The 24959-nt window shown below is 47.8% G+C and overlaps 3 protein-coding genes across 7 annotated transcripts; 2 read left to right on the plus strand and 1 right to left on the minus strand.

The window, feature by feature from the left end:
- Positions 1 to 1290: 1290 nt before the first annotated feature.
- Positions 1291 to 16999, minus strand: LOC125950963 (uncharacterized). Of its 4 annotated transcripts, XM_049679379.1 has the most exons (8): positions 16783 to 16999; positions 16640 to 16695; positions 14162 to 14451; positions 11953 to 12228; positions 5347 to 5497; positions 2699 to 2830; positions 1800 to 2627; positions 1291 to 1664 (listed from the first exon to the last, which is right to left on the minus strand). In XM_049679379.1, the coding sequence occupies exons 3-8, from the start codon at positions 14296 to 14298 to the stop codon at positions 1584 to 1586; spliced, it is 1605 nt and encodes a 534-aa protein (XP_049535336.1). In that variant the 5' UTR covers positions 14299 to 14451; positions 16640 to 16695; positions 16783 to 16999; the 3' UTR covers positions 1291 to 1583. The 4 variants fall into 4 exon arrangements, with proteins under 4 accessions (XP_049535336.1, XP_049535339.1, XP_049535338.1 ...); XM_049679382.1 differs by lacking the exon at positions 14162 to 14451; XM_049679381.1 differs by lacking the exon at positions 14162 to 14451 and having other exon boundaries at positions 16774 to 16999.
- A 2751-nt stretch (positions 17000 to 19750) lies between these two features.
- LOC125952040 (uncharacterized) lies at positions 19751 to 21133 on the plus strand. Of its 2 annotated transcripts, XM_049681262.1 has the most exons (3): positions 19751 to 19974; positions 20053 to 20376; positions 20452 to 21133. In XM_049681262.1, the coding sequence occupies exons 1-3, from the start codon at positions 19969 to 19971 to the stop codon at positions 20749 to 20751; spliced, it is 630 nt and encodes a 209-aa protein (XP_049537219.1). In that variant the 5' UTR covers positions 19751 to 19968; the 3' UTR covers positions 20752 to 21133. The 2 variants fall into 2 exon arrangements, with proteins under 2 accessions (XP_049537219.1, XP_049537216.1); XM_049681259.1 differs by having other exon boundaries at positions 20053 to 21133.
- Positions 21134 to 23949: 2816 nt separating this feature from the next.
- LOC125959657 (adult cuticle protein 1-like) lies at positions 23950 to 24836 on the plus strand. The gene is made up of 2 exons (XM_049692488.1): positions 23950 to 24109; positions 24243 to 24836. Exons 1-2 carry the CDS (start codon positions 24104 to 24106, stop codon positions 24630 to 24632), a joined length of 396 nt encoding a protein of 131 aa, XP_049548445.1. The 5' UTR covers positions 23950 to 24103; the 3' UTR covers positions 24633 to 24836.
- Positions 24837 to 24959: the final 123 nt, after the last annotated feature.

A 24959-nucleotide genomic window follows, 5' to 3' on the forward strand; every position in this document is an offset into this window, starting at 1 on the left:
ATATTGCGCTTAATACCAAATGGGATTTTCCGAGTAGCTTCGTTGAGCAATTAGATTTTTGCGCAGATTAATGTTCAGAGTATAATTTGACTGAATTTAATTTTGATCTATTCATCTAAATCTACTAATAGCGCACTTAGTTGTTTCAAAACATATCACAACACGAACTACACCACAGTTAAGAACTCTTTTCTCTTTTCACGCATCCAAACACGTGTTGTGCGACCTTCAGGGGACGAGTCTCAGTAACCGCTGAGGTATTTCTAAAATTTATACTTTTAATTTTTCAATAATGTTAACACATTCCAACACCAGAGCACCAGATCGATCGTTTCGTTGATTAAACGTTGCGGTAGTGCACCATCAACAACCTCGCAGCCTAAACACATGTATAACACTCTCTGCACCTGTAGGAGAAACACTAAACTTCCAACCGATTACTGCAGCAGCAGTAGCACCGCCGCGTGGCCTCTTGTGAGGCAGACAACCACTTGTTGAAAATGCGTTTGATAGAAGTTTCACCGTGCCACTGGCTTTTATATTTTTCCGGTAACCACTTTTCCCTTCCCTGTTCTTCCACAGGAGCCGCAGTTCTCAGAAGAAACGGCACTGACTGTTCTTGGGAATCATGCGCAAAATACGGAGCACACGAACCGAGCATTCGTTAGTTGTATCCTTGTTCACTCGGGGACCGAATTCGACCGATGGTTGTGGACCACGGGGGTGAAGAGCTGTATACTACGAGTAGTAGCAACATTTCATTCATAAAATGGTCCGTACAAATGCCGAACCCAAACGTGGAGTCCTTCGGAAGGTGTTCGTATTTCGTCGGAATTTGGTCTCGAAAGATGAACCACAGAACGAATGAACAACGTCTAACTGCTTTCCGTGCGATTCGAAGAAATCTTTTGAGGCCCATTTTGTGATACGGGATACGGGTGCAAATTACAATTCGAATGGCTATAGTCCTGCCCAAGGATGAGCATCAAATTGGCATTTTTGTCTACCTATTGGCAGAATGCGCTACCATAAACCTGAGTCCACCCTTTCGCACACAATTTTCCATTTCCATCGACGGGCATCCGAAACGATTAACCTTTTCGATAAGCTCTTAACCACCAGTCGATACCGGTAAATGAGCTCACAAATGAAATTGAAAACAATTTTCCAGCATACATACGGATGGTAGTGAATCCGATTTCTCTCTTCTTCATTCGAATCGACAACCCTTGCCAGCCGTTTCTAGTAACAGTAATCTTCATTTATTGGACAAATTTCTTTTCCCTACCAACAATTCGTTCGTTATCACAATGTTGCCAACGCAGACGTACACCAGAACAATCATTCACACACTCACAAAAAAAACACAAAACCACTACAGTAACATCGTTCGCTAGACTAACAATTTTCAACTCAAAAGGAATCAACTGGTCAACCAGATCACAGACAGGATTCGTGGTATTTGAATCCTTCCTTTGCACGCTTCGCTTCAAATCGCTCCAGTTACCATCGTCTTCTCCACGGGTGCACATCAGATGGCACACGACTGGCTCGGTGGGTTGACCTTTTACGACCTCAGAAGCTTACTTGCCAAAACCCTTTTTGGTTTTCTTCTTCTCCAGGACAATAATCTCGTCAGCAACATTATAGATATCGGCGACGGTCTGCAAGCAAACAATGAATGGTGAAGCCAATCTTTAGTATTATGATCGAGTTTGAGGATCAGGCAGATGGGTTTCAAGCCTGCCACTGAGTGGCCGTTTGACCACCCCCTCGCCTCGATACACGTAAACACTTACGTCCGCTTCCTTTAGCTTCGTTATCTTTGGATCCTCGTTGCGCACTTGGCGAGCTTTCTTTTTCTCCAGCAGCGTCCTGTCTAGCTCTTCGCGTAAACGTGCTTCCTCGGCCGCCTCCGCTTCCGCCTCAGACACTTCCTGCTGCTGCTGCTGCTGCTCCAGCTCCAACAGTGCCTCCTTGGCGACGTTCGCTTCTGACTGTTTGCTCGGGCTGGCTTCCGATTGCTCATCGCCAGCACCTTCGGCCGGACCCGGTACGGGACCATTGTCCGAGTCCTGCTCACCGTCCGACTCATCGCCCGAATCCTTGCTACCCTTGCCCACCTTGATGGCCAGTGACGTCTCGAGGTCCTCCGGTGAGTCGGCATTATTCATCGAGATGTAGCCTTCCTCTGGCGAGGAGGATTCCTGATACTCATGCACCTCGTGCTGCCGCTGCATTTGATGTTGCTTCCGGTTACGCCGATGCCGACGGTGCTTCTCCGATTTTCCGCCAGCCTCGACGTCCGTGCCAGAGCCGCGCTCATCGTGCATATCAAAGTCCCGCTTCTGGATGGTCCGGCCAAGCTCTTCGCGCTGCTGCATCAACATTGTGCGTAGATTCATATCGCGGCACGGGCCCTTCTTCGTTTTCACGCGTAACAGATTCAGAGACCGATCGTTTTCCTCGATCATGTATAGCTTCTCCTGCTCGAGTAATGCTTCCCGCTTCGTTCGGCGCTCGATCTCCCGATCGCGGCTCTGATCCTCCATCTGCAACCGTTCCCGCTCCCACCGGTGGCCCTGCTTGATCAGGCGCTCTGCATTCTTCTCGCGAATCGTCTTTAGCTGCAAAGCAAAATACTCAAATCATGAAAATGTCCTAGCTGAAGGTGCATTGGAGTGCCTATTCTATTCACCTTCTCACGCTTATTCAAAATGTTAACGTTTGTTTTCTGGTTCACGAGGAACACCGAGCTGGTCATCTCCTCCGGGATATTGTCGCCGGCACCGGATAGGATCAGATTACGCTCCCGTTCAATTTCCTTCGCCTTCTCGAGCGCCGTGGAGAGAGATACCAGAGGAGCAAAAAGAGAAAGAGTAAAAGAGTTAATTTATGAGTGAACGACCGGACATTCTGTTCCACGACATTATATCCCATTTCAGATATTAGCCATCCACCGCATGCTCTGGCATGTGCCACTCAGCGGTAACGCGGGCACTGATCTTACCAAAACGATACTGTGCAACGGGATCAAGGACTTGGGACAGTTTTCGAGGCTATACTTTCCATTCAGAATCAGCTGCTTCTGCCGCTGCCATTCTCGGTGCTGCTCATCGATGAGGTATGTGCATGACGATGGATTTCGTGGAAATTATTATGATAAGCAAACGAGAAAGTGCGGTTTCATGCGAGCGAACGAGTTCGGTAGGTTGAAAAGATGGCGATGATATGAAATGGTAGATGAAGACAGTAGAATAAGTGACCGATAGAAGCTTATGATTAGAAAATAGAAATGAAAACATATTGAAACAAACAGTAATTCAAAAACAAAATACAGTAATATTATAATTAAATAAATCACAAATACAACCTTATCAGTCTTTAAATAGCAAGAAATGGAAACAAGGTATCGTGTTTTGTAGTAAAAATCATGTAAAAACACACCAAAGAAAATGGAAATGCAAGCAGCAAAATGTTATGCGGAATGCACTGTTCGGTGACCCTGCTATAGCCCGTTATCGAAACTCAACCCCAAGGGCACATCCACTGTGGTTAACCGAATGGTTATGACCATGGAAAAAGCAGCGAAATCGCTAAAGTGTTCAACCATTTTCTTAGCTTTGTGCATTTATGTGTTCTCGCATACCCGTAGCATAGATTGTAGAGGGTAATTTCATACCACTGGCAACCTTAAAGAGCGTTGGCCATTCATGCGCCAGATGCAGTCACGCACGAATAGCTCTTTTTTGGAAGAATCTACTATTTGAACGTTTTACTCTTCCCCAAAGACTCCTAACAAAAAGCATCGCCAAGCAAATCTTCAAATAAACGTACCCGGCCTGGTCGGTTATAAAACCGTCCCGGTTGCATTACGATTATGTTAATCCCATTAAATACCATCTTATCCAGCTAACCCAAAAGCCACACCCGTCGGTAGCCGTCGGTTCGTCTCGGAAAACCGAAGCGAATCGTAAGGAGCACGTCACGAAAATAAAATGATCATTATTTCAATCTACTTTTGCGAAAAGGACACGAGGAAGACGATGGCCATAAAACGCTATCTTCTGCTGAAACCATCGCTCAGTTGTTGCAGCGCACTATTCCGTCTCTTTTTGGCAGGACATCATCAAACAGTCTAGACTCTAGACCAAGGCCGTTAAGCATTTCGTCCCGAATGTCCCACTTTCACCGTTGTTTCCCTGGCCGAACGACTCAATGTTCACATTTTGAACCAGATCGTACACACTTACTTCAAATGAATGCAAAATACCGGTGCAAAATACATAAAGTTCTGTTGTTGCTTTTGCTCATTAGCTCGCCTGTCTTCGATTACAAATGCAAGGAAGGAGGCGACTTTCTAATCGAAAATTTGGACCAAATAACGACTATGAAGGTTTTTAGCGAGCTGTTTGATAATCTTGGGCGCCAAAACTGGGTCAAAAGTGACATTTTCTCCTTCAAGACAGTGTTATTAAGGACAAAGGCACACACAGCCTTGAACACTGTCCCCAGCTGTCAGCAACGGGAAGAAAGTATAGTCGCAAGGAATGTGATAAGAAATGAAATGCAAAACAGATTTGATTACTTATATCCCGTCCCATTACACGTGTACGTATATAGTAATCGGTTTATAGAACTTGATGTACTGTGTTAACTCCATATTTTTGGTGAAAAAAAAAATCTGTGTTTTTCTGTACCAAACGGTTGGAGACCTCTTGGAAACACAAGAAAAATCACCAAAAATAAGTTGCAGGGTAAAACCCTTGCTATACGGAGCAAACATCGACATACGCTGCTAGATGATGGGGCAACCGAAAAGATATGCTCGCGTGTGTCATAGCACCATGACTAAAGTTATGGAGTTTCGAAGCTTCGCCGTATCGATTTCACAAGCATCAAACCACCGCTTCACTAGCGGTAAAGGGCCCCCTCATGGATGCAAACACCGTCACCAGCCAACCAGCCAACCATCGATACAGCCGATGATACGGGAAATGGATCGACTAACGCGCCAAGTGTCGCTTCCTGTCGTGTCCCCCCAACGGCCGACCGTCATCGGCCGATAAACCATACCGTGTGCTAACCCAACATGAGATAACATTTTTCGACACTTTCACTTGACACTCATCGTGAGATTGGTTGTAGAGTGGAGTAAGTGGTTGTAGGCAGGAAGCTCACAGGATGTTTGTCAATTCCGTATCCTCGGTTTCGCAGGGTTTGTGGTTCCGAAATCGCTTGTAAGCTTTCTTGGTGACATCGTGGAACACTGGTATCCAAATCCATTTCATTATTGCATCAGAAACCAGAACATCAGCTTACGGTGACGTCGAATGCCCCACCTACCTCCCGCTCGGTGATGCGCTTCTCGAGCGTAACATTGTAGTCCTCCTGGATGCGGCGCTGCAGCTCCTGCATGTACTTGCGATCCGTCAGCCGGACCACATTCGTGCCCATTAATTTCTCCAGCTGGGCGGTCACTCGGGGCAGATTCACACTGTAACGACACACAGAAGCACATTAATCTTCCTTTAAGCTGAACGAAACCTCCTCCTATCAAGCACACAGGCGATGAGCTGTAAAGCATTTTAGAGATTGGTTCTTATCCCGTTGCTATACCGTTGAAAATAACAATGGACACTAACCACTCAAGGACACCGCGAAACCACGGTTCTTTCAATAACTACCGGTGGGCTACCGTTACGACCGGTAATACGATAGCCGGTATGGAGTTTCTACGCTCACACACAACGTTTTTTCGGGCGAGCTAGCCAGATCCGTGTCCGTTGGCGTACGATGGCGTCAACTGACTGAAGTACCACCGTAAACGTAGTATGGCATCGAGCGAGCATCGCGTAACCATCGCGTAAGCCTCCAAGAACACTACATTCACCGGTGGAAGCCTAGGTACACTACCACCGCTGGCCACTCTTCTCCCGGCGCTTCTCTTTGGCGAAAGAAGAACCCTTTCCTCGGCTCCGTTTCCACTGCTCCTGCCACTCCTGCTACTGCAGGTGCCATGACAGCCGCGTCGTATTGACATTCTGGCACATCGCTCGACATACCGGAAGGTAGGGCAAGGGGCAAGTAAAATCTCTGTTCCGTGGGACAGGTACAGCTCAAAGTCCCCTAAAAAAAAGTTGTCATAGACAATCGCATGTTGTGTCAAAATCGAGCCAAAGGCTTCCGACATAAACCACGTGGCACCGCGAGCACTGTACGAACGCGGCGAGTGAGCAACGAGCACGGTAGACCGGGTACGCGAGCAGCAACGTGGGGTTAACATAAACCAATTGCGCACACGACCCGCCCTAACCGGGGTCCCGTTGGACACCGGTGGTTTCGAGCTACAATAACAGAGGGGACCGAACGCGCGCCAACAATAGTAATAATAATTGTGAGCATATTTTTACGAGACACCATAAACCGCGTAGCATACCGGCGAACCATGACAGGTGCTCTGTTGCTAAGGAGTGGATCAAGGAACGCACATTTCGATTCCTTGCAGCGAAAGAATCCGAACGCGTTGTTGGGAATCGCATTCGCACGCACAATATCCTGCGTATAAGTGAAGCTTGTGTTACGGCGACGATGTCGAAAGCTTAAAGGCACATCTTAAAGTAACAATATAACAAATCATGCCAGCACAACGTACCACACGATGTTGATACAATAAAATGTCACTAGCTAACTGGGGCAAACGGATGCGCCCGGCGACCGTCGATTTAATTAGAGACACAAGGATGCACTTAACGCGCACAGCGGCTGCCGGCTGGATGCCGATTGATAATTGAATTCCGGTTGCCACCACAAACACCAGCAGCTTGTGCGATGTCTATGCGCCGGAGATCTGTCCTTAACTGGTCGGGTGTGTTTGCAAATGGGAATATAGACATTCTATGCCCCTGCCATGCGAACATCAAACACAAAAAAGAACATCGCGATCGTGCTGTTTGCATGTCTGCCTGATGGAAGCTATCGACCACTTCCCCCGCGGGTTTCAAAATCGAATATTAAAAAGGGAAATTCCTCTTTTTGCTGCAGCAGTAGAATATAAACATCCATGACCTCCAATGCGTGCCCAGCCGATAGCTGGTGCCGTGGCCAAGTCAGCTGGAATCGGAGCTCAGGGTTCGCGATTCGATTTTCTGTCATTCAACACTCGAGCCCCCCGCCTACGATTTCTGCTCGTACAGACGAGGAACATATAAATAGACACAAGAAGGAGAGCAAGAGTTTGTGGCGGAAAATCGAACATCGAACAACTATCGAATGCACATAAAGATGATAAACGCTGCCAGTTGCCACGCCGGCCAAAACAGTTCAATATCAAGCGTAGACTATGAACAATTGCTGGTGACGCTGGGTCTGTAGGGAGCAGATGAACGATGTTTGAGAGAATTCACAGTGCAATGTTGTGGTGATCTGGAAGATTGCGATAATACATAAAAGGAACATAAAAGGGTTTTAGATAGATAAAATGGGTTTTAAAAGGCTTTCGATGTCTAAAAAACTAGGACATTGAAGATGTGACTCTTGTTCAGGTTTTGGCTACTAATATTTTAAAAATATTTTAGTATATAAGGAAGTTGCATTTTTTTCGAAACTTGAAGCTTAAAAACAGTATTTGAAGAAACCTTTACAGAGTATGTCATATCAGCATCACCATTATGTGCTCTTCAATCTCTCGAGCCATCATTTGTCGTATGACTATACTTCATCAGTATCAGTACATTTCCATCCCGCTTTTCATTTCATGCACTCCAATACCAATGTTTGATGAGAAACAATCAATTTCGCAAGAATGCACGACATCGGTCTGCTGTTGCTGTTGCTGTTGCTGCTGCTATCATATGGAATGTACCTTGCAGTGCATGGCTGTTCACAGTCATGAATACCATTTCCAGTGAATGGGAACGGTTGCAGCTGGTAAAACCATAACACGCTTCTTGCTACTATCCATATGGCAACCATCGCAACGTTGCTGATGTTGGTTAGAATATAAAACGCACAACATGTTGCGTGTGATGGTTTTTTGTGCTTTTCTGAATGCAACATGCGATACAAGCATATGATCCATTCCGGGGTTGGCATCATCACTGATCAAACAGGAAGACGGATACTTTAATCTATTACGCAAACAAGCACTAATTCGGCATACATGCGTTTTCATCATTAAACGGGAAACACATTTCCTATGAATGCACTTTCCCTGCTTACCGTCACAGCAAAAGCACATCTGCGTGTAATATACAAACACAGTAATAACTTTATCTACTTTTTACAACAGTAATAACTTTTTAACATCAGTGATAACTAAAAAAGTTTATCTTTTAAATTAAATAATTTCTCTCTGTTAATTTTGTTATGCCAAGACAAAAGAACCCTTGACAGCCAGAAAATATCACTTGCGCTTTAAACAGCTAATTGGTTTTCATCAGCCTCCTATTTCCATGATTCTACAATGGATACCGTCTTCGCACACCGTAGGACGTCATCTAAATGGAACAGTAAGTCATCCCACGGAACTATTAATCGCAAAAAGAAACTACAGTTGAGTAGATTTACTCCTCGTCTCTGCTTGAAATTTAATTTAAAATAGATAGCTGATGGAAAATGGATCCACCAATTGCATGCCTAATGGCATTGAACGAGCGTGTCTGCAAAACAGAAACTCATTTCTTCATATCGGACCACAAAAATGCATCGAGGCTTCAACAGGATCACTGCAACATGTCTGTGCTTGCCTTCCAACCATTTAAAGATAGATAATTAATTCATTTCACTGCAGTGCCTCAGTCAGAACCACTTTTATCGTTGCATTGTTAATGAAATTGACGATTTCGTGAAGATGAAAATAAAATTTGAAATAAAAAAAAACAAAAACATCATTGCAGCATCAGCATATCACTGCCCATGTAATCCGGGAAACTTTCTTATCCATTCTGCACCATACATCATTCCACAAATATCCGCACATCATTCCGCGAATACCACAACACCGTATCCATACTCACTCCTGTCGCCTCGTTGGCTTGACAGCAAAATTACACTCGCAGAAGGTGAAATCCTCCTCGAGCATCATCTTCTCGAGCTGATTTTTCGCACTATGAGCTTTCTTCATTTTGACACCGAAACTTCCAGCCACTGCTACAGAATGTCTCTTAAAACCGATTCACGCCCCCGAAAGAAGGGAAATCAATCAGAACCAATCAGCATTAATCACGAGGCCACGTGCGTGTTATAGCAATTAACGCCTCAGCAGGTGGTTGTCAACCGTCACTTTCACTTGCAGAACATGCCACCGACAAAACGGTTCTAACGGTCGAGAGAAACCACGGCGCACCGCATTACGTCCAGCCATCCTGGACTCCTGTGCCAAACTGTCAAGTCGAGCCCTCCTGGCGCCATTGACGCCGTGGTTTTTTGTATTTTACTTCTGCGTTCTCACCTCGTTTGCCACACGCCATTATCCCCACCCTTTTCCGATCCGTCGTTCCTATGCAACACCGGAATCACCTGGCCACCCGATGATGCCGTGTTGATGGCTCGTTGACGTGAGAAAAACTAATTCAACTTCGGGCCACCCAAAGACGGGAAAGAAACGGCACAAAAAGGACACAAAATAAATAAAATATCCTTTTTCACACATAAAAGTACCAGCAGCGCGGTCGTAAGGAGAGGTTGGACCGGGGGTGCAGGGAGTCGCAATCGCAAATAATAAATCGGACCATTCGCAGAGGAGGCAGCTGACAACGAACGAACGGACGCCCGCCTGAAAGGCAATACGAAACGGATAGCATCGGCCTAGCCTCAGGCCCAACGGGTGCACACCTTCACTACAATATTGCCTGTAGTGGCTGGCTGCACGGACTCTTCTACTGAAGTTCGGCAGGAGACACGAACTCGACGCCACGCAAAGCAGGACCTACCTCCCCTTACAGGCCATCCAGGACGAGCTGAGCCGGCTGAAGGAGCCAACATTCAATTTCAAGTTCTGCTCGATCTGATAATCTAAACTGTGGGCCGATGGGGGAACGACTGCACCGTTTTCAGTTTGCTTCTTTTCCAGACTATACCATGCCATGCCAGGCCAAGTCAGCCCAGGCTACCGTAGGCCACGGCCACCTTTCGTGCTATGAAGGTGACGATAAACGTACTATCTGGCGTCAGGTATTCAAGGGCAGCCCCTCTGGGCAATGAAGGACTGGCTCGACGCGCTCTGCAAGATGAAGAGCGCTAAATATGGATGGCCGAGAGCATAAACAAGACATAAATTCACCAACGGTGCCACGCTAGCCTGCCTGTGGCCACAAGGTGTCGCTACACGTGGCGAAAATTTGAGGAATTAGAGTACGGGCGAACCTAGGGCATTGCGCTTTGTGCAAAGTTGTGATGGTAGTAACTGGTGGGCGGATACGAATCCGTGGCCTCGTCCGTGGAAACGGTGGTGCTGATTTATGGCAGCTTGACATAATAAATCCGAGCTCCTCGCTGCTGCTGCTGAAGGTAGTTGCTTATTCAAGGTCAAGACAACGAGCGTTTACAATATCATCGTTTGACCGAAACCTCGACAGCGTCAGAGGGAATGGAAAATGTAGAATTGCCTTGATCCTTCCGGAGTCCTCGCGGTGCTTGACTTCTGATGGCAGTCAGCTGTGTGGCATTTGAGGTTTTTTTTAAATTTACTTTAGAAACAGAAGAAGTAGTCGTATAGGGCTCATAAACGGCTAGAAACCCAGATATTAAAATCACATTTCTAAGAACACTATTGACGCAGTTTTGAAAACAAAAAAATAAACGGAGCGGAACCCATCTGTTGCCCAAAAAACATTGATGCTTCATGTATATACCGAACCGCGAATCTGATTACTTCTACCTTTCCACATAGTTTTCTGTCCTCGATTGGCATGTCACATGCCACGATGGTCTCATAATCTTGTTCAGCCTTTCCGTTCCACCACTGTTTAAGATTCCCAAGAGCTGAAGCAGCTCGTTGTGATGGATTCGTCTGTGAAAAGTTTGCTTAATGATTCCAAAACACGAAGGTATCGCTCCGTGACGATACCAGGCCCATGCCTCAGCCACTCATCATTGGCTGGCATTTGTAGTGTAGCAGGACAGTCGAGTAGTTAAGGGACACCTCAATCCAATCCCACAGGTGCGAAAAATGGTGTTAATACGTGAATTTACTGTGAATCACGTGCGAATTAAAAAAAGAGAGAAAATTCGAATGGTCATAAAAAAAACTAAGACAGATTGAGTTCTATAAATTGTACACAAAAGTTATTTTTATCACTTTTCACATTTTCAGATAAAGTTGTCCTTCTATAAAAAAAAAACATTTAAAAAGATACAAAAAGTACAATAAAACTCATCTTCTTTCATGGAAACACAAGAAGCACTGATAACTAAAACATCTTGGGTATTGGATGCAAAAATATGTACATTTAGATTTGAAAATTCTTAGTGAGGCTACTATAATATCTGGTAGGAGAAGTGCATAAAAAGGTTCTAGTAATTCGCTCCCACCCGGCGAATGGAGTCCCTATTTGAATCATTAAAACTATTCAAATCGCACCCCTCTTTCTAAGCTGCTCTGGGGTGCGTTTATTTGTGCGCGCACGCGTGTTAAGAAGCGGAGCTTTTAGAAGCTTTTGTAGAGCCTATGGGAGCTTTTATTAGAGCTTTTAGATGAGATGTAAAGGGTTAGAGGGACCGTGGGGGTGGGGAGTCATTTTATAGAGCAACTATTTTGAATAAACTATTTTATAACATTTGAAAAGATGTCTAGTTTTTCATATTTGAAAAATCCTCATAATGCATAGAATAAAATTATTTTCTACTCAATTCATACTGTAGTTTGTTAATTCTTTGAATATTGTTGCCTTTTATGCTCGTTGGATTGTATGTAAGAAACAAATCGGCATTTATGACACGTATTATAATCACCTGTACTCGATCTTTGGCCCCAGATACTCCACGGGCAGCACGTCGACGTCGTACAACTGCTTGAGCTTCGACTTGCGAAATCTCACTTTCTTCCGTCCTCCCCCATTCCGTCCACCAGTCGCGTTCCGTGTGCCCGTACCACCACCCGCAGAGTCCCCGTTGTTGAAGTCGTCCTGGATCAGCTGATTGCCCGATGGGAAAATCGATGGCAAGCTCGAGGTCCGTTCGGAGAGTCCATTGTAGCAGACATCGTTGCCGTAACCGCTACCATCGTCACTGATTGATAAAAGAAACTGAGCGTTATTTGCATGACGTGATAAGGGGGTTTCCATTGCAAAAAAATAATACGCAAGATGATGAAATGAACAGAATTTTACGAGAACAATTTTTTCCTGGTGCAGAAAGCCTTCCATCCTTGGCTTAGCCGAGGCCAACGGAAAGCAACGAACGTACCACTTGTTGCTGCGGCTAGCCTGCTCCCCATCATCGCTACCAAGCGACATTATAGTGATCCTACGCCGCCATACTGTCGTCGAGCCGGGTCTTTCACCGCAGACGACGCATACATCTCACTTTATTGCCATTACGAGGCCCCATAACATATCCGCACATTTAACGGCACCGAATTCCTCCAATGTCACGAAATATCGACAAAATAGATTTCCCAACATGCGGCCAACCCATCACTGGGTGGCGCTGGCGAGTGCCCGTAGCCGGTGGTCGAGTCGGTTACTGTCTATACTATACTGTCGGAAAACGGTGAAAAAATGGAACCTTTGCTGCTGCTTGCTAGTGGATAGGCATTTGTTTCTCCTCTGAAGAGTCACGGGGGCTTGTGCTCCTGCTACTAGCAAAGCGATCGGTTATTCCGGTGCGCTGTATTGCACTAGCGCGACATAAGCAATACCTACCCTCCTCCTTTTCTCCCGGTCTTGCCGGCCACTCTACGCACATCAGCGCATATATGCTAGGTTGCTGGAGGTCACACCGCCACAGCATTTGCATATTTTTCCTCAGAATGTTTAAGGCGGAACGATTGTTTTGTACAATTTTTCTATTGCACGCTCTACTGCATATACCAGCCGCGTCGTATTGACGAACAGGATTTACCCGTCAATCGCCTTCGACCTCCGTATGTTTTAGCTTTTGCCCGATTCCCACATGCGGCACATGATTTATGGCATCGGGATTGCGTGTTAGTGTTTTTTGAATTCCACACACTCTGGCTCAAGTGGCGAGAGAGGACCTTCTTCGTATTGATTGTGCGCCCACCCCGCTACGATTGTCATCTGCAATGCTGCCTACAAGACAACATTATTCCCACAGCGAGAAACACTTTCGCAGTACTACTAAACTGACAGACACTGAATTACTGGAATCCTCGAGAAAACTTGTGAAGAAATGTGAAGCCAACTCCAACAATTGGCCCATCATACAAAAGTGCACCTTCGTCTGCGTTGCAATGACACACATAGGGTGTGATTTCCTATGGAACGTTTCACGAACAGCCACACAACCTTCACATCACGAGCCACAACGAGGCCAAGCGCCAGCCCGTGCACCACTACCGTCCCTTTATATTCCGTGCATACGGTGCAGTTGCAAATGACGCGAAATGCATCATGCTGCTGCGAACGCTGATGTCTCGTTGCTGATGGGTATAGCATGTTTTAGGTCAATGCTCCTGTTCTGGGTTTGATCCAGCAGTCCTTAATAGTATCAAACAACCTATCAATATCAAGGCTGCACTTCAGCTTCGGCGATCTGCTTTTGTTCCGTTCTGTGAAACATGATTTTCTGAGGGAAACACCATTTGATGCACCACAACAACAATGAAACTTTCATAAAAAGAGAGCAGCATTAACATTTTATCGGGTTAAAAACCACCAGAGCTTGTTCAATTCCACATCAACACAACTGCTAGGCACGATGAAGTGATGAAAACAGTTCCACAAGGAGCACACCGATAATAAAATCGACCTGGCACGCGAGCCCAGCATAAACAGCCGAAATATATAACTACAATAAAAGTAAACGGCTACCACACATCATCACACATTAACAAAGGAGCATAAGAAACTATATGACTGAACTGAAAAGTCAAACATTGTGCAGGGTGAATGCGTCGCGAAACCGTACAGGCTCATAAAGTGTGAAAGTTTGGACGGGATCAACATCGTTTGCATGCATAGTTTTGGGTGGTGCTTACCCCTGGCCGGCCGTTTTCCGTACTCCAGCGTATGCCGATAGCCAACCGGCTACCTTGAGCGAATCCTGACCGCTTTGCTTCTGAGCTTCCCGGCCCAGCAGCTGGTCGATGGTGCCCCAGAAGCTGTTGGCGTTCATCTTGGCGAGGGCACGAAAACAGCAAACCAACACTCTATCCAACCAACCGTGGCATCTCTTCTATCCACTATCAATCACATGCGCCACAGGACACACCACGTACCGCACCGTAGAGTGCGACTCCTTCATCTATGTATTATCAGTACGACGAAGCTGAGCAAACACACATAAAAAATCTTACGTCGAATGAACGTTGACACTATATTGACGGCAACACCAGCACACACACACACAGGCACACATAACAACATCAACGCCAGTCGCCGCCTGCTGGGTGCCAATAAATCATCGATAATTAATATTTCCGTCCGATCGTCCGGCCATTCACTTTCCTACCGACAGGTGACAGGTTCCAGATCATTACTGGTACTGCGCTTTGTTGGTTGGTTGGTTTATTGGAACGTTTTCATCAATACTTGACAGCACTCAAGTGGCACGAGGCGCTACCACAACACCGTTCATAATTGGTTTAGTAAATTATTTATTCCTCTCAGCTAAGGACCACCATTTGTGACCACCCTTAGGCAAAGGACACTAGTCCAGTTCGGGACCAACACAAGAAGAACTTTCTAGTTTCTTCAAACAACGATACTAACGCTTCTCTTTTCGTTTAACCAATAAAAAAAGCAAACTTGTCCCAAAAGACACTCTCCACCAGTCAGAACGCCACATACCGGATGATTGCGAACGCGAACCCTGTATGCTAGCGCGAAACGCGCGTACACTTCACCGATTCACGCTGGCATCCGTACTGACGCTCCAAATGATCCAAACAACCAACCGATGCCATCAGGCGAAAAGCTCTGCCGGAGCCGGAGGTCCTTGCGGTACCCGCACTAACCCGCCCGCCGTGCCACGCCACCTCCACAAAACACCCTCATTGCCTGCAGCCATTCGTAGTAGACAACGTTGGTAGCGAACGAATGATGGCATGGAGCCCGGTGGTGTTCTGTCGAAAAGGAGGATGGTAAAGCAGGACGCCAAACACACACAGAAGTACGCCGATTGGAGAGGGTCGATGGGTAGGAGTGCCACCACCCCGAAACAACCCCGTCAAACCATGCCTAGACGGCCACACTCTCATAGTCCCACCCCCGCCAGGGGTCACAGGTCGTCGCATTCGGGTAGCAAGCTGTGAACTTTTCACGGTGACGGTGCATCGGAAACGTATGTGGCACTCACAACATATGTCTTTCAATTTGCAAACTAAAGCAAAGAAACCCATGTAAGGGGTACTGCGTTTGGTGCGTATGTGTGTGTGTGTGTGTGTGTCTTGGTGAAGGATGATAGAAATGATAGGACGTAGAATACATACTGGAAGGATACGTTTGATGTACCGTTTAGTAACAAATTTATAAATACCTCGGATCGATCAACTAATCGCAAATATACAAAACCTTTGCAGGTTTTAGATTAAAATGGAAAAAAGGTGATATCAAATAAATTAACATAAACCTATTTTTTCAATCAGTATTGCTTTTGCTATCGCTTCTTATCGTTTCTTTTCCGTATTTTGCTAGTAAATATTGAGATTATTTGGATGAACTGCTCTATATTAAAATGCTTTTAAAATATGAGAAAACAAAAAATAAAAAAAACAATTTAGAAAACTGATATTGAGAAACTGAAACTAATACTGTTTGCTCGATACACAACATCATATTTAACATGTACACGATCTTTTCAACTCTACTCATTATAAAGTGACTGCTACATTAAAACATAATTCTCCCCACAGAAACCCATGGCAGCTAGGGGATACGATAGAACAATGACGTTGGATTATGGTTAGCAAAAGGGCTATCACCTGTGTATTCCCATTTCTACCATTACATCCACCACGCCCCATCCGACTGAAAGCTTAATCAAGCTGTCAGTTAGGATGCGTCCCACTTTCGGGACCTTCCTGGATATCATTCCAGGGCCAACACACCCACCCATTCACCCCCAACGACTCAACACACGGCGGTGGCAGGAACACGGGACCGATACCGATGGCAAAATGGCGCGCCACCAGCCAACACCGAGCGTCACGCAATCGAATTACTTCGATAAAAGCGGACGATGGCTGCTGCTCTACTTACTGCCAGCCGGCCTTTGATTGTCTTTCCAAAAGGGAACAGGAAGAAGAAAAGGATTTTCAAAGAATGAGACCGGCAGGGTGAGCGAACGAGAGGGAAAGGATTTTCCTCGGGCAAAGTAACCGGTTGCTAGCCGCAAGCTTTACAGCCATCCCCTCCACAAACATGCCACCACCATCAACGGTGAGACACAGTAAAAACTCGAAGTAACAGTTTGTGTTTGTGGCCGGTGTAGCCGAAGAAGAACAACTTGTACTCACGCATAGATGACACTTGGCCGTTCCCACCAGCTATTCGAGGTGTCAATTTGATCATGCTGAAATTGAAAAAAAAAAGAACCCGGACAGATTGTTTGAAGGTGGAAGTGGAGCCATACACAAATGCAAGAAATTACCGAACTTACCGAGGCCATGGTTTAGGGCCTTTGTTCTGCTCGTACTTCCCTTTGAAAGGAACCTTTCTGTACCTCCAATTCTCCAGGCGCGCCTTCAAACAACTCGCGTACACCAAGCGCGCACTCACCGATTAGGCACCAGAACAAATTACACGGCGTAATGCGATGTTACACCGCGGTCAACACAGCCACCAACCACCAACACCGACGAGACCGTTGCGCGGCGGGATTTGACATTTATGAGTGGCGCGAGCGGGAGAAAATTTATTTTTATCACCGTCAATGTTTACTGCGATGCTAGAGCTAAGCCTGTTCTAATTCAAACGCCGGTCGCCGGCATTACTTGCCTACTGCAACTCCATGCATCTCCCCGAGCATTCGAGCGCTGTGAAGGACGTCATTATCCTTCGCCACCTGGTAAAGCATAGCGCGCCCGAGAGCCCGAGAGCACACACCCTTCTCACACAGCTGCCCAGTTGACCGATCGCCTCAAATTGAGCGATCTAATTTGCAATGCCGATCGCATGGCGGCTCCACCAGCCATTTGCATGCGGCTTCTCACCAGCCACCGTGTACACACCGTGTGGACACCGTCGAAGCACTTCTTAATAGCTGACCACCATGGGCTACCGGGGTGGGGATACTTTATGGACATTTAATCGGTGTTTGGCGGTGGCGGTGGCGATATGTGCGGTCCCGGTTCCAACCACTCAGCCACCGATTGTCCAATAAAGAATCAAGTAATCCTGGAGCTGCTGCTGCTGCTGCTGCTGCTGATCGGTGATTTGTCATCTGTTGCAGTTGCCGAGAAGTTGGAGCCGCCTTGGGAACGCGATTGGCTAATGCTTGGAATAGTTATCACTGCCAGGCTGGGACCCCGAAGCTAGGAATGCCGGACACGGTCCAGTCGGCTCTAGTAAGACAACGACCACTGGGTAAGCAGATTACAATCTGATGCTTTTAACCCTAATCCCCATCGGTCGATCGGCATAATCGGGATTGAGAAACCATTGTACTGAGACTGTGCTGACGGATTGGTTAAAAGCTTGGATCATCGATAGCATCGATCACCTACCGGGCCTCCCAATCTGCTTGCTCTCCGGATCCAGACCAGGCCAGGCCTACAGCAGTTGGACGTTCAAGCGACCAACCCCGAGCAACCATCTTATGATTCGCGATGCCAATGATCTGATTGCAGGGTATGGCGGCAGAGGCTCGCTAAACGATCATCACCGGTACAGCGAAAAGCCGTGTAAAGCGATCGAACCCGTGTAAGCACATCTGGTTTGTGGCAGACGCAGCGCACACAAAGCATATCAGCGACCCGCATCGTAGGGCTAGAGGTTGGTGAGCAGCACGAAACGTTCAGTCCACTTCCTCGCTCCCCTGCGGAATGTGGCCATCGTCTCGCCCGTCGTCCGGTCGTCGTTGCCGTTGTAGAAAGGCGGCAGTAACCTTGATTCAGTTTGCTGGTGGTGCTGTTGTTTTTTTTTCTTTTTTGTATTTACTTATGCTCTCGTTCGGTTTGCTTCCTCCCCTCCCCCCCCCCCCCCCTTGGCCGAAGAGTCGATTGAGCCGTGCTCTTGGCCTGTCCATTAATTGACGTTGGTTGGTGCGTTGCATGTCGAATGCTGGCTGCGGTACAACAGCTCGCACAACGAAGTTATAACAATTAATAAGAAACATATAAAAAGGAGATCATTAACTTGTGTGTAATAAACATTTATGGAATATTACGGACGGTAGTATGCTTACTACCAGTGCGATCATTTCAACATCGATCGGCACTCAGTTTTGAACTTCCTTCCAACGCTCCAACGTGTCATGAGAGTACTTGGCTCTGGGCCAAGTTGACCAGATTCTTGCAGCGAAAACCCCCAGGAAGCTGGCCTGGCCCATGTTGACACGGCATCAACAAGTGGGAAGCATACGAATCTGCGTACACCGCCCGCATGTATGAACGCACGTGTGCGTGTGTGTTTCAGTGTGCTTCGATGTTCGATTGCTCGTAAATAGTCCACCATACCTTACCGTTCATTGCTTCTCTGTTCTGCGGAAATGCTCTGTTAAGCTTGGACATACCACTCCATCGGTTACCTGGCGTGTACAAGTTTGGTTCTACAATCCTCAGGAGGGTGAAGAATGGAGCAGAATGGAGCGCGCTGCGGTGGACAAGGGTGGGCGCCGGTGAGAACATAAGAGCAACTCCACCAAAGCACACACACACACGCAAACGTGTGCACACCCTGGACAATGGTCGCTATGCGGGACCGAGCCTAGTAAAACTAGTTTTCTGGCTCCACCGATCACCTCGCCAAATGCGCAGTTCTTCGTGCACAGCATCACACTGGACTCGCAACAGGCACACGTATGCGCAGGTATTCTGTACTTTGGCTGAAGCATTCTGCTACAGATGGACTCGCCTGCCCCTCCCCATTCGTGGTGGTTGGTCAGTCCTTGCGAAGGTGGACCGGGTCTAATGTATTGGGTTCGGTCGACCCCCTGTACCTTACTGGGACCACACCATTAAGTAATCTTTTGATTAAACAATCGTTCCTGCTTTCGTCTTACCTCAAACTCGCTCAGTTAGCGAGTGAGCGAGGGAGCGAAGGCTGTAAAAGGAAACTAGATTCTGGATACAGCGCCGTTGGTGACACCCTCGGCAAGGTACCCTCATACATGGGCATATGAGAACACGAACCGAGAACACAAATGTCGTAATACCGTCGCCAAACCACGATAAGCTTCTAGAGAGATCCAAAAGACGCTTGGAGCTTGGTGAGGTGGTTCGTTTCGAAAACAATACTGATTTCAAACATGATTTTATAGAATCATCACACAACACACAAGCAGTGACGCATGAAATGAAGTGCTGAGCTGAACCGCCGTTAGTGCATTCCATCAAAAAATCAGTTTCCTCTAATGCGTGTTGAAGGAAATCCTTAATGGTGACCCCTAGCTTCCGGACCTAGCTATCTGACCACGGCACTGACGGTCGACCTAACGAGAGTACACACCAAACACCGAAGATGACCTTCTGCACTGGTGGCTGGTGTCGAAATTTGACCGATTGCGCATTAAACCGATCGTCTTATAAAAACGATTGCTCACCGAATTTTCCGATCAATCCGTGATCATCCGTCGCAACAGAGAGCCGGTTAACCGAAAGTGGACAGCTCAAATCGATCAAACACAATGAAGGTTAGTGTGCAGAAGACACAGAGTGACACAAGACGATGATCGTTGATCTGATCTGGTCAATTTCTCTCCTTTTTTCAGGTGCTTATAGCAGTGCTATCGGTGGTAGCGGCCACTCGCGGCCAGCTAATTGATCCATACACGAACGAAGGGTTGTTACCGTACAACGGTTGGCCACAGCAGCCACTTCTGCAGAACCTCCTGAATCCCTACGCCGTGTATCCGTTCCAGCAGCTGCCACCAATTCCGATTGCTCCACAACCGTACCCACTGCTTCCGACCGGGCAACAGCTTCCACCGGTACCCGTTCCCTTTCCCGCTCAGTATCCTCTGCCAGGACAGCTGCAACCGACCGTAAACTATCAACTGCCCCTTCCTCAGCAGCCCAGCTATCAGCAGACGCAGGTAGTACGCCACGGACAGCCACACTCCGATGCAGCGGCCGTATCCTATTCGTCACTGAGCTACAACAATCCACAGGCACCACTTCAGACGACCACCACCACGGGCAGTGGACCAGCGACCGGAAGCACACCTCAACCGGTGGTACAGACGAGTCCGGTCAGTAGCCCCGTCCCGGTCCCGATTACACCAGCCGTCAGCCCGGCAGTCGTTAAAGATATTGCCACCTTTGGAACGGAGTATGGTACCGGAGCGGATAAATCGCCGGTAGCTCGGTACGAGGCCATCAATGCCGGTTCGGTACATGTGGCACCCCTACCGGGACACACCGTCGATCAGAAGCTGATCGCACCGGGAACGGCTGAGCAGAAGGCGTAGAGGCGGCTCGACCTCGGTTGAAGGTTGAAGACATTTTGTCTTTTTAATAAAACGGTTCCTGATTCCCTGTTTGTTTATGTTCAAAGCGGGCGCGAGTAGATGTTGTCTGGGACTTCCCTGGTATTATTATTCCTAGCATTTGTCCCCTAACAGACGTATTGGTTAGTTGTCGATGTAGAGGTTAGAGGATAACTAGAGCATCCATCACTCAGCGAAATCATAATGATTTACACTTATTGGCCATTTATTGCACTACTTCGCCTGCTAACTCGCTCGGCGGTCGGTCGGCAATACCTGATCGTTATCTGTAACAAGCCACCACCGGCACACAGTGGGTGACCTTCAGATTTTGCCATTGTTAGTGACTTGTTAGTAATGCTGATGAAACGAACCACTTTGCTGTCGTCATATGAGGTCGCTCTCGGATCGGTTGGTCCAGCGGCGAAGCTGAAACACCTTTATGGGCGCAACACAACGAACCACCTTCACCATCGCCTGCTGGTCATCACGCTAGCACCCGCTACGAGTCGAAACGCGATCACAACGAAAGAGCACACACACACGCCCCGGGCATTCGCCATTCGCCTTACCGGCTCTTATTAAATTTATTTATCTAATTTGTTCACCTCTCAGTTTCGGTTTCGTTCGCTTGTCAACCACCGACACCGATGCGATGCTGGGGAGCTACGAAAATGAAAGTCAAACATTCCAACCAGCGCATATGCAAATATCGTTGCATCCATGCTGTTGACCCTTTCCGCACCCAGCAATCGCAAAACCGAAGCTTTTCCTGGCTCCATTACGCGGCGGTTTGTCGCGGTATCGCAGTGCCATAAATTTACCCCGCTCGCCCGCCCACCCACCCACCTGCCCGCCCGCCCGCGCGCTGTACTCCCACACCAACGACGATCAATACCACCTCCAATACCCGGGCTACAGTCACACCACATTTCCTTGTGCTCCACTTAAGCTTGTTCTGCGTTTCTGGTGCTGGATTTCTGGTTTTCTTCTGCTCCACACGCCAGCCAGCTATCGAAGGCCGGTCATAGTGTTCCGATTGATCAGATTGTACCGCCACCAACCAGACCCCGATCCCTCGATCTCCAAAGTCCGAGCCGGCTCGAGTTCAAAATTGTGAAATTCTGTTTTCGCTGCACCTTGCGACCTCTGCGACAGTCCGCGCCCGGTCTCCGTGTACTCCTACATTCTGTCGCGCGTGCCAACCCGACGTCCTGCTGGCGCAATATGAGGAAAAGCGAGCGAAATTCTCCGAAAAACCGGCTTCGAGCTGGTGTGTTGTCGAGTAGATCATGTATTGGCTTGGAAATCGATCGATCTAAGGAGAAGGAATGAACCGCGCTCTGACTGCGAACGATCTGTTGCTCCGGGCCTCTTAAGTATATAGACATCCAGGAAACGATCATGTTACCGTGGATTGGCTTGGAGACGTTAAATTTGACCTTAGTTATGAAACTAACGATCATCAACAGATCGTTGATTATAAGTTTCTCTAATCCACTTTATCCTATTATAGAACCACAATGAACCGAGCATCTCTCTCAGTCTCTTGGTCTCTTGCAACTCTAATTAAGTTTCGTCATCTAAACACCACCGTTCGACAGGAATGTGGTTCACACCTTCGCTGCCAATGTCCAATTACCGCATTTCGCAGCCGGTCACCAGTAAATGGAAAATGAGCCAATGGTTCAATGTTTAGCAAAATTTAGTAGAAAAAAAACATCGAGACACCAACGAGCACCGGTTAGCGTGTGCGGTTCATTCACCATTCGCCGGTTGCTCTCTGTGTGTGATCGGTGCGATCGACAAAGTTTAACGGCACAGACATACGCACACACACGTGGAGCACCGTGCACGGGGCACCGTGCACGGGGCACCGTGAACTCGCCTGGGGCTCGCCACCGGCTTCGACGACCGAAACCCCCGGAAAGCGAAACGCGACCACAGCCCGCGCGTAAACGCGAATAAAAGCGAAAGCTAAGGCCGTGCAGCTTAGCGGAGCGAGCGTGGTGAGCGCGACAACGCGCCCAGCCGAACGTCAAGATCAATGTCACATACCGATCATGCTGGAATGGGGTGGTAGGGTGAGGAGGCAATGCGGTGGTCATGGTGTTTGCGCCGGGTCGCCCCGCTGTTGGCGGCCCTCTTTATCTTTATTTTCTTTCGCGCCCAGCAAGCAACGTTAGCAGGGTTGGGCCAAGAAGTCAAGGAAGTCGGTGTGAAGCCAGCCCGTTAGGCAGCGCCGATGCGGGGTTGCGATCGTTTCGTATATCAAACGGGCATGGAGTGCAGCTTGATGCAGACACACTTAGCCTTTGGTGTCGCTTTGTGGTTTTTTAAGAGGATTTCGGTGTTCTCCGCTCGATGTATGGCTGCTGGAAAGAGGGTAGTTGATGATAAAGTGTCACGAAATTTGTCGTATTATCGTTCAACGCCGGAGAACCTATGAAAATATGGGGCTTCGGAAGGTGTTGTGCTTACGCTCGGCAGTGGCATTTGGGTGGAAACAATCAGTTCCAGCGACTGGTGGACAACTGCCAGACACCAGTGGATGCCGGCCGGGTATTTATACCGGCGCCAACTCGTACCATTCGATTCGAATGTCCAGCGTAATTCCAAATAAATGCAGAATTACTTTAATTAGATTCCTGGAGCAGGTTTCTTGGGAGTATTCTCGCCTTACGTATTCGACAAACTTGCTGGCGTCATCAAACCGTAACGAATGTTATCTGCAAGTCCTACACGGCACTGGTACGGTGTGTGTCTGTTACAGATATAGAACTTCTCGGTATGGCCAACAGCTGGCAAACGATACAGTATCTTACATCACAACCGTCATCCATCACCGTTCGTCTACACACGCTGTAATGGAGATCACACTGACACTTCAATAGGGTGCCATTAATTTATGCTTAGTAATTATTGTAATCTAATTCAACTGCCGAACCCCGTGCGGACCGCCAACCGGTCCTAAAATGGAGCCGCATCTCTCGGTGCAGCGTCTAGACCAGGCGGTCCTAGGGAACCCTTGCAGCCTGCCGCCCGGGGCTGCTGATGAAACTGTCCACCGTTCTTGGGCGATCCGCTGCTAACCGGCTAAGCTCTAGTCTCGGCTCTGTATTACGCGAGTAAATTTATTCAAAAACCTACAGGTACACTGCACCGACTGCAGTTAGAACCGGAATCTTCTGCCAGGAAGGTTTGATATAAATAGGCCGCACCAAGGTCCAAGCTCTCATCAGATTCTGATCTGCAGTGTCAAACGCTAGTTGTTCTGTACAAGTGCGTTCATTCGCTTCCAACTGAAACATCCTTCTAAACACAACTCTAAACAATGAAGGTAAGGGATAAAGTTACAGGAACTGCAGGTCCAAACCCTAGAAATGGATTATTAGGTACCAACGTCGACCAGCAGCAACTCCAGCAATTCTAGTGGATAACAGACTTCGTCTTCGCTTCGTCTCCTCCCGCAGTGCATCGTGGCCCTCGTTGTCCTGGCAACTGCGCTGGTTGCTGAAGCTGGTGTGATCCCGTGGATCCTGCCGCCAGGAATAGCGATTGCTGCTCCGGCCGGTCTTGCCATTCCCGGTGCCACCGTAATCCAATCGAACCCTCCACCAACGGTACTGGCCCCGTATCCGATTGCCGTCGATGTTTCCGGAGGACACGCGGTGATCCTGGCGGCAGCACCGGCCGCTCCAGCCGTCGTTGCTGTTGCCCCGGCTCCAGCGCCTGCGCCAGCTCCGGAACCGACTGCCACCGCCGTGTCGGCGACGCGTGGTGCCGTCCACGTTGCGCCACTGCCGGGACATAGCGTTTCCCAGACCCAGCTAAATCTGGCACCAGCTCCTGGATCTGAGTAACTCACTAGAACCGTTCCCCAAACCTACCAAGGACCCCGTGAAGTCAATCGTGCCAAGCCTTACCCAGTATTCTGCCAGCAAACTGGCTAAACTTATCCGGCCGAGGCCGGGATAGCTGCCATCCGGCCATCTGAACATGCGTTCCGATGGTACTACCTTATACCCTTCAATGCTCCAATAAAAGCAAGCTTATAAGCCAACCAATCGGCCAGACTCTTGTCATTCCGTGCAGCCCTTCTCCAAGTGTTGATCGCTAACCACTCGGCACTTGCTATCTGCTTGATAAGTTCGTAGATCTATGTCACACAGATACCCGATACTAATGAC

The sequence above is a fragment of the Anopheles darlingi genome, chromosome 2 (genome assembly GCF_943734745.1).
Source record: "Anopheles darlingi chromosome 2, idAnoDarlMG_H_01, whole genome shotgun sequence".
In the NCBI taxonomy this organism is placed as follows: domain Eukaryota; kingdom Metazoa; phylum Arthropoda; class Insecta; order Diptera; family Culicidae; genus Anopheles; species Anopheles darlingi.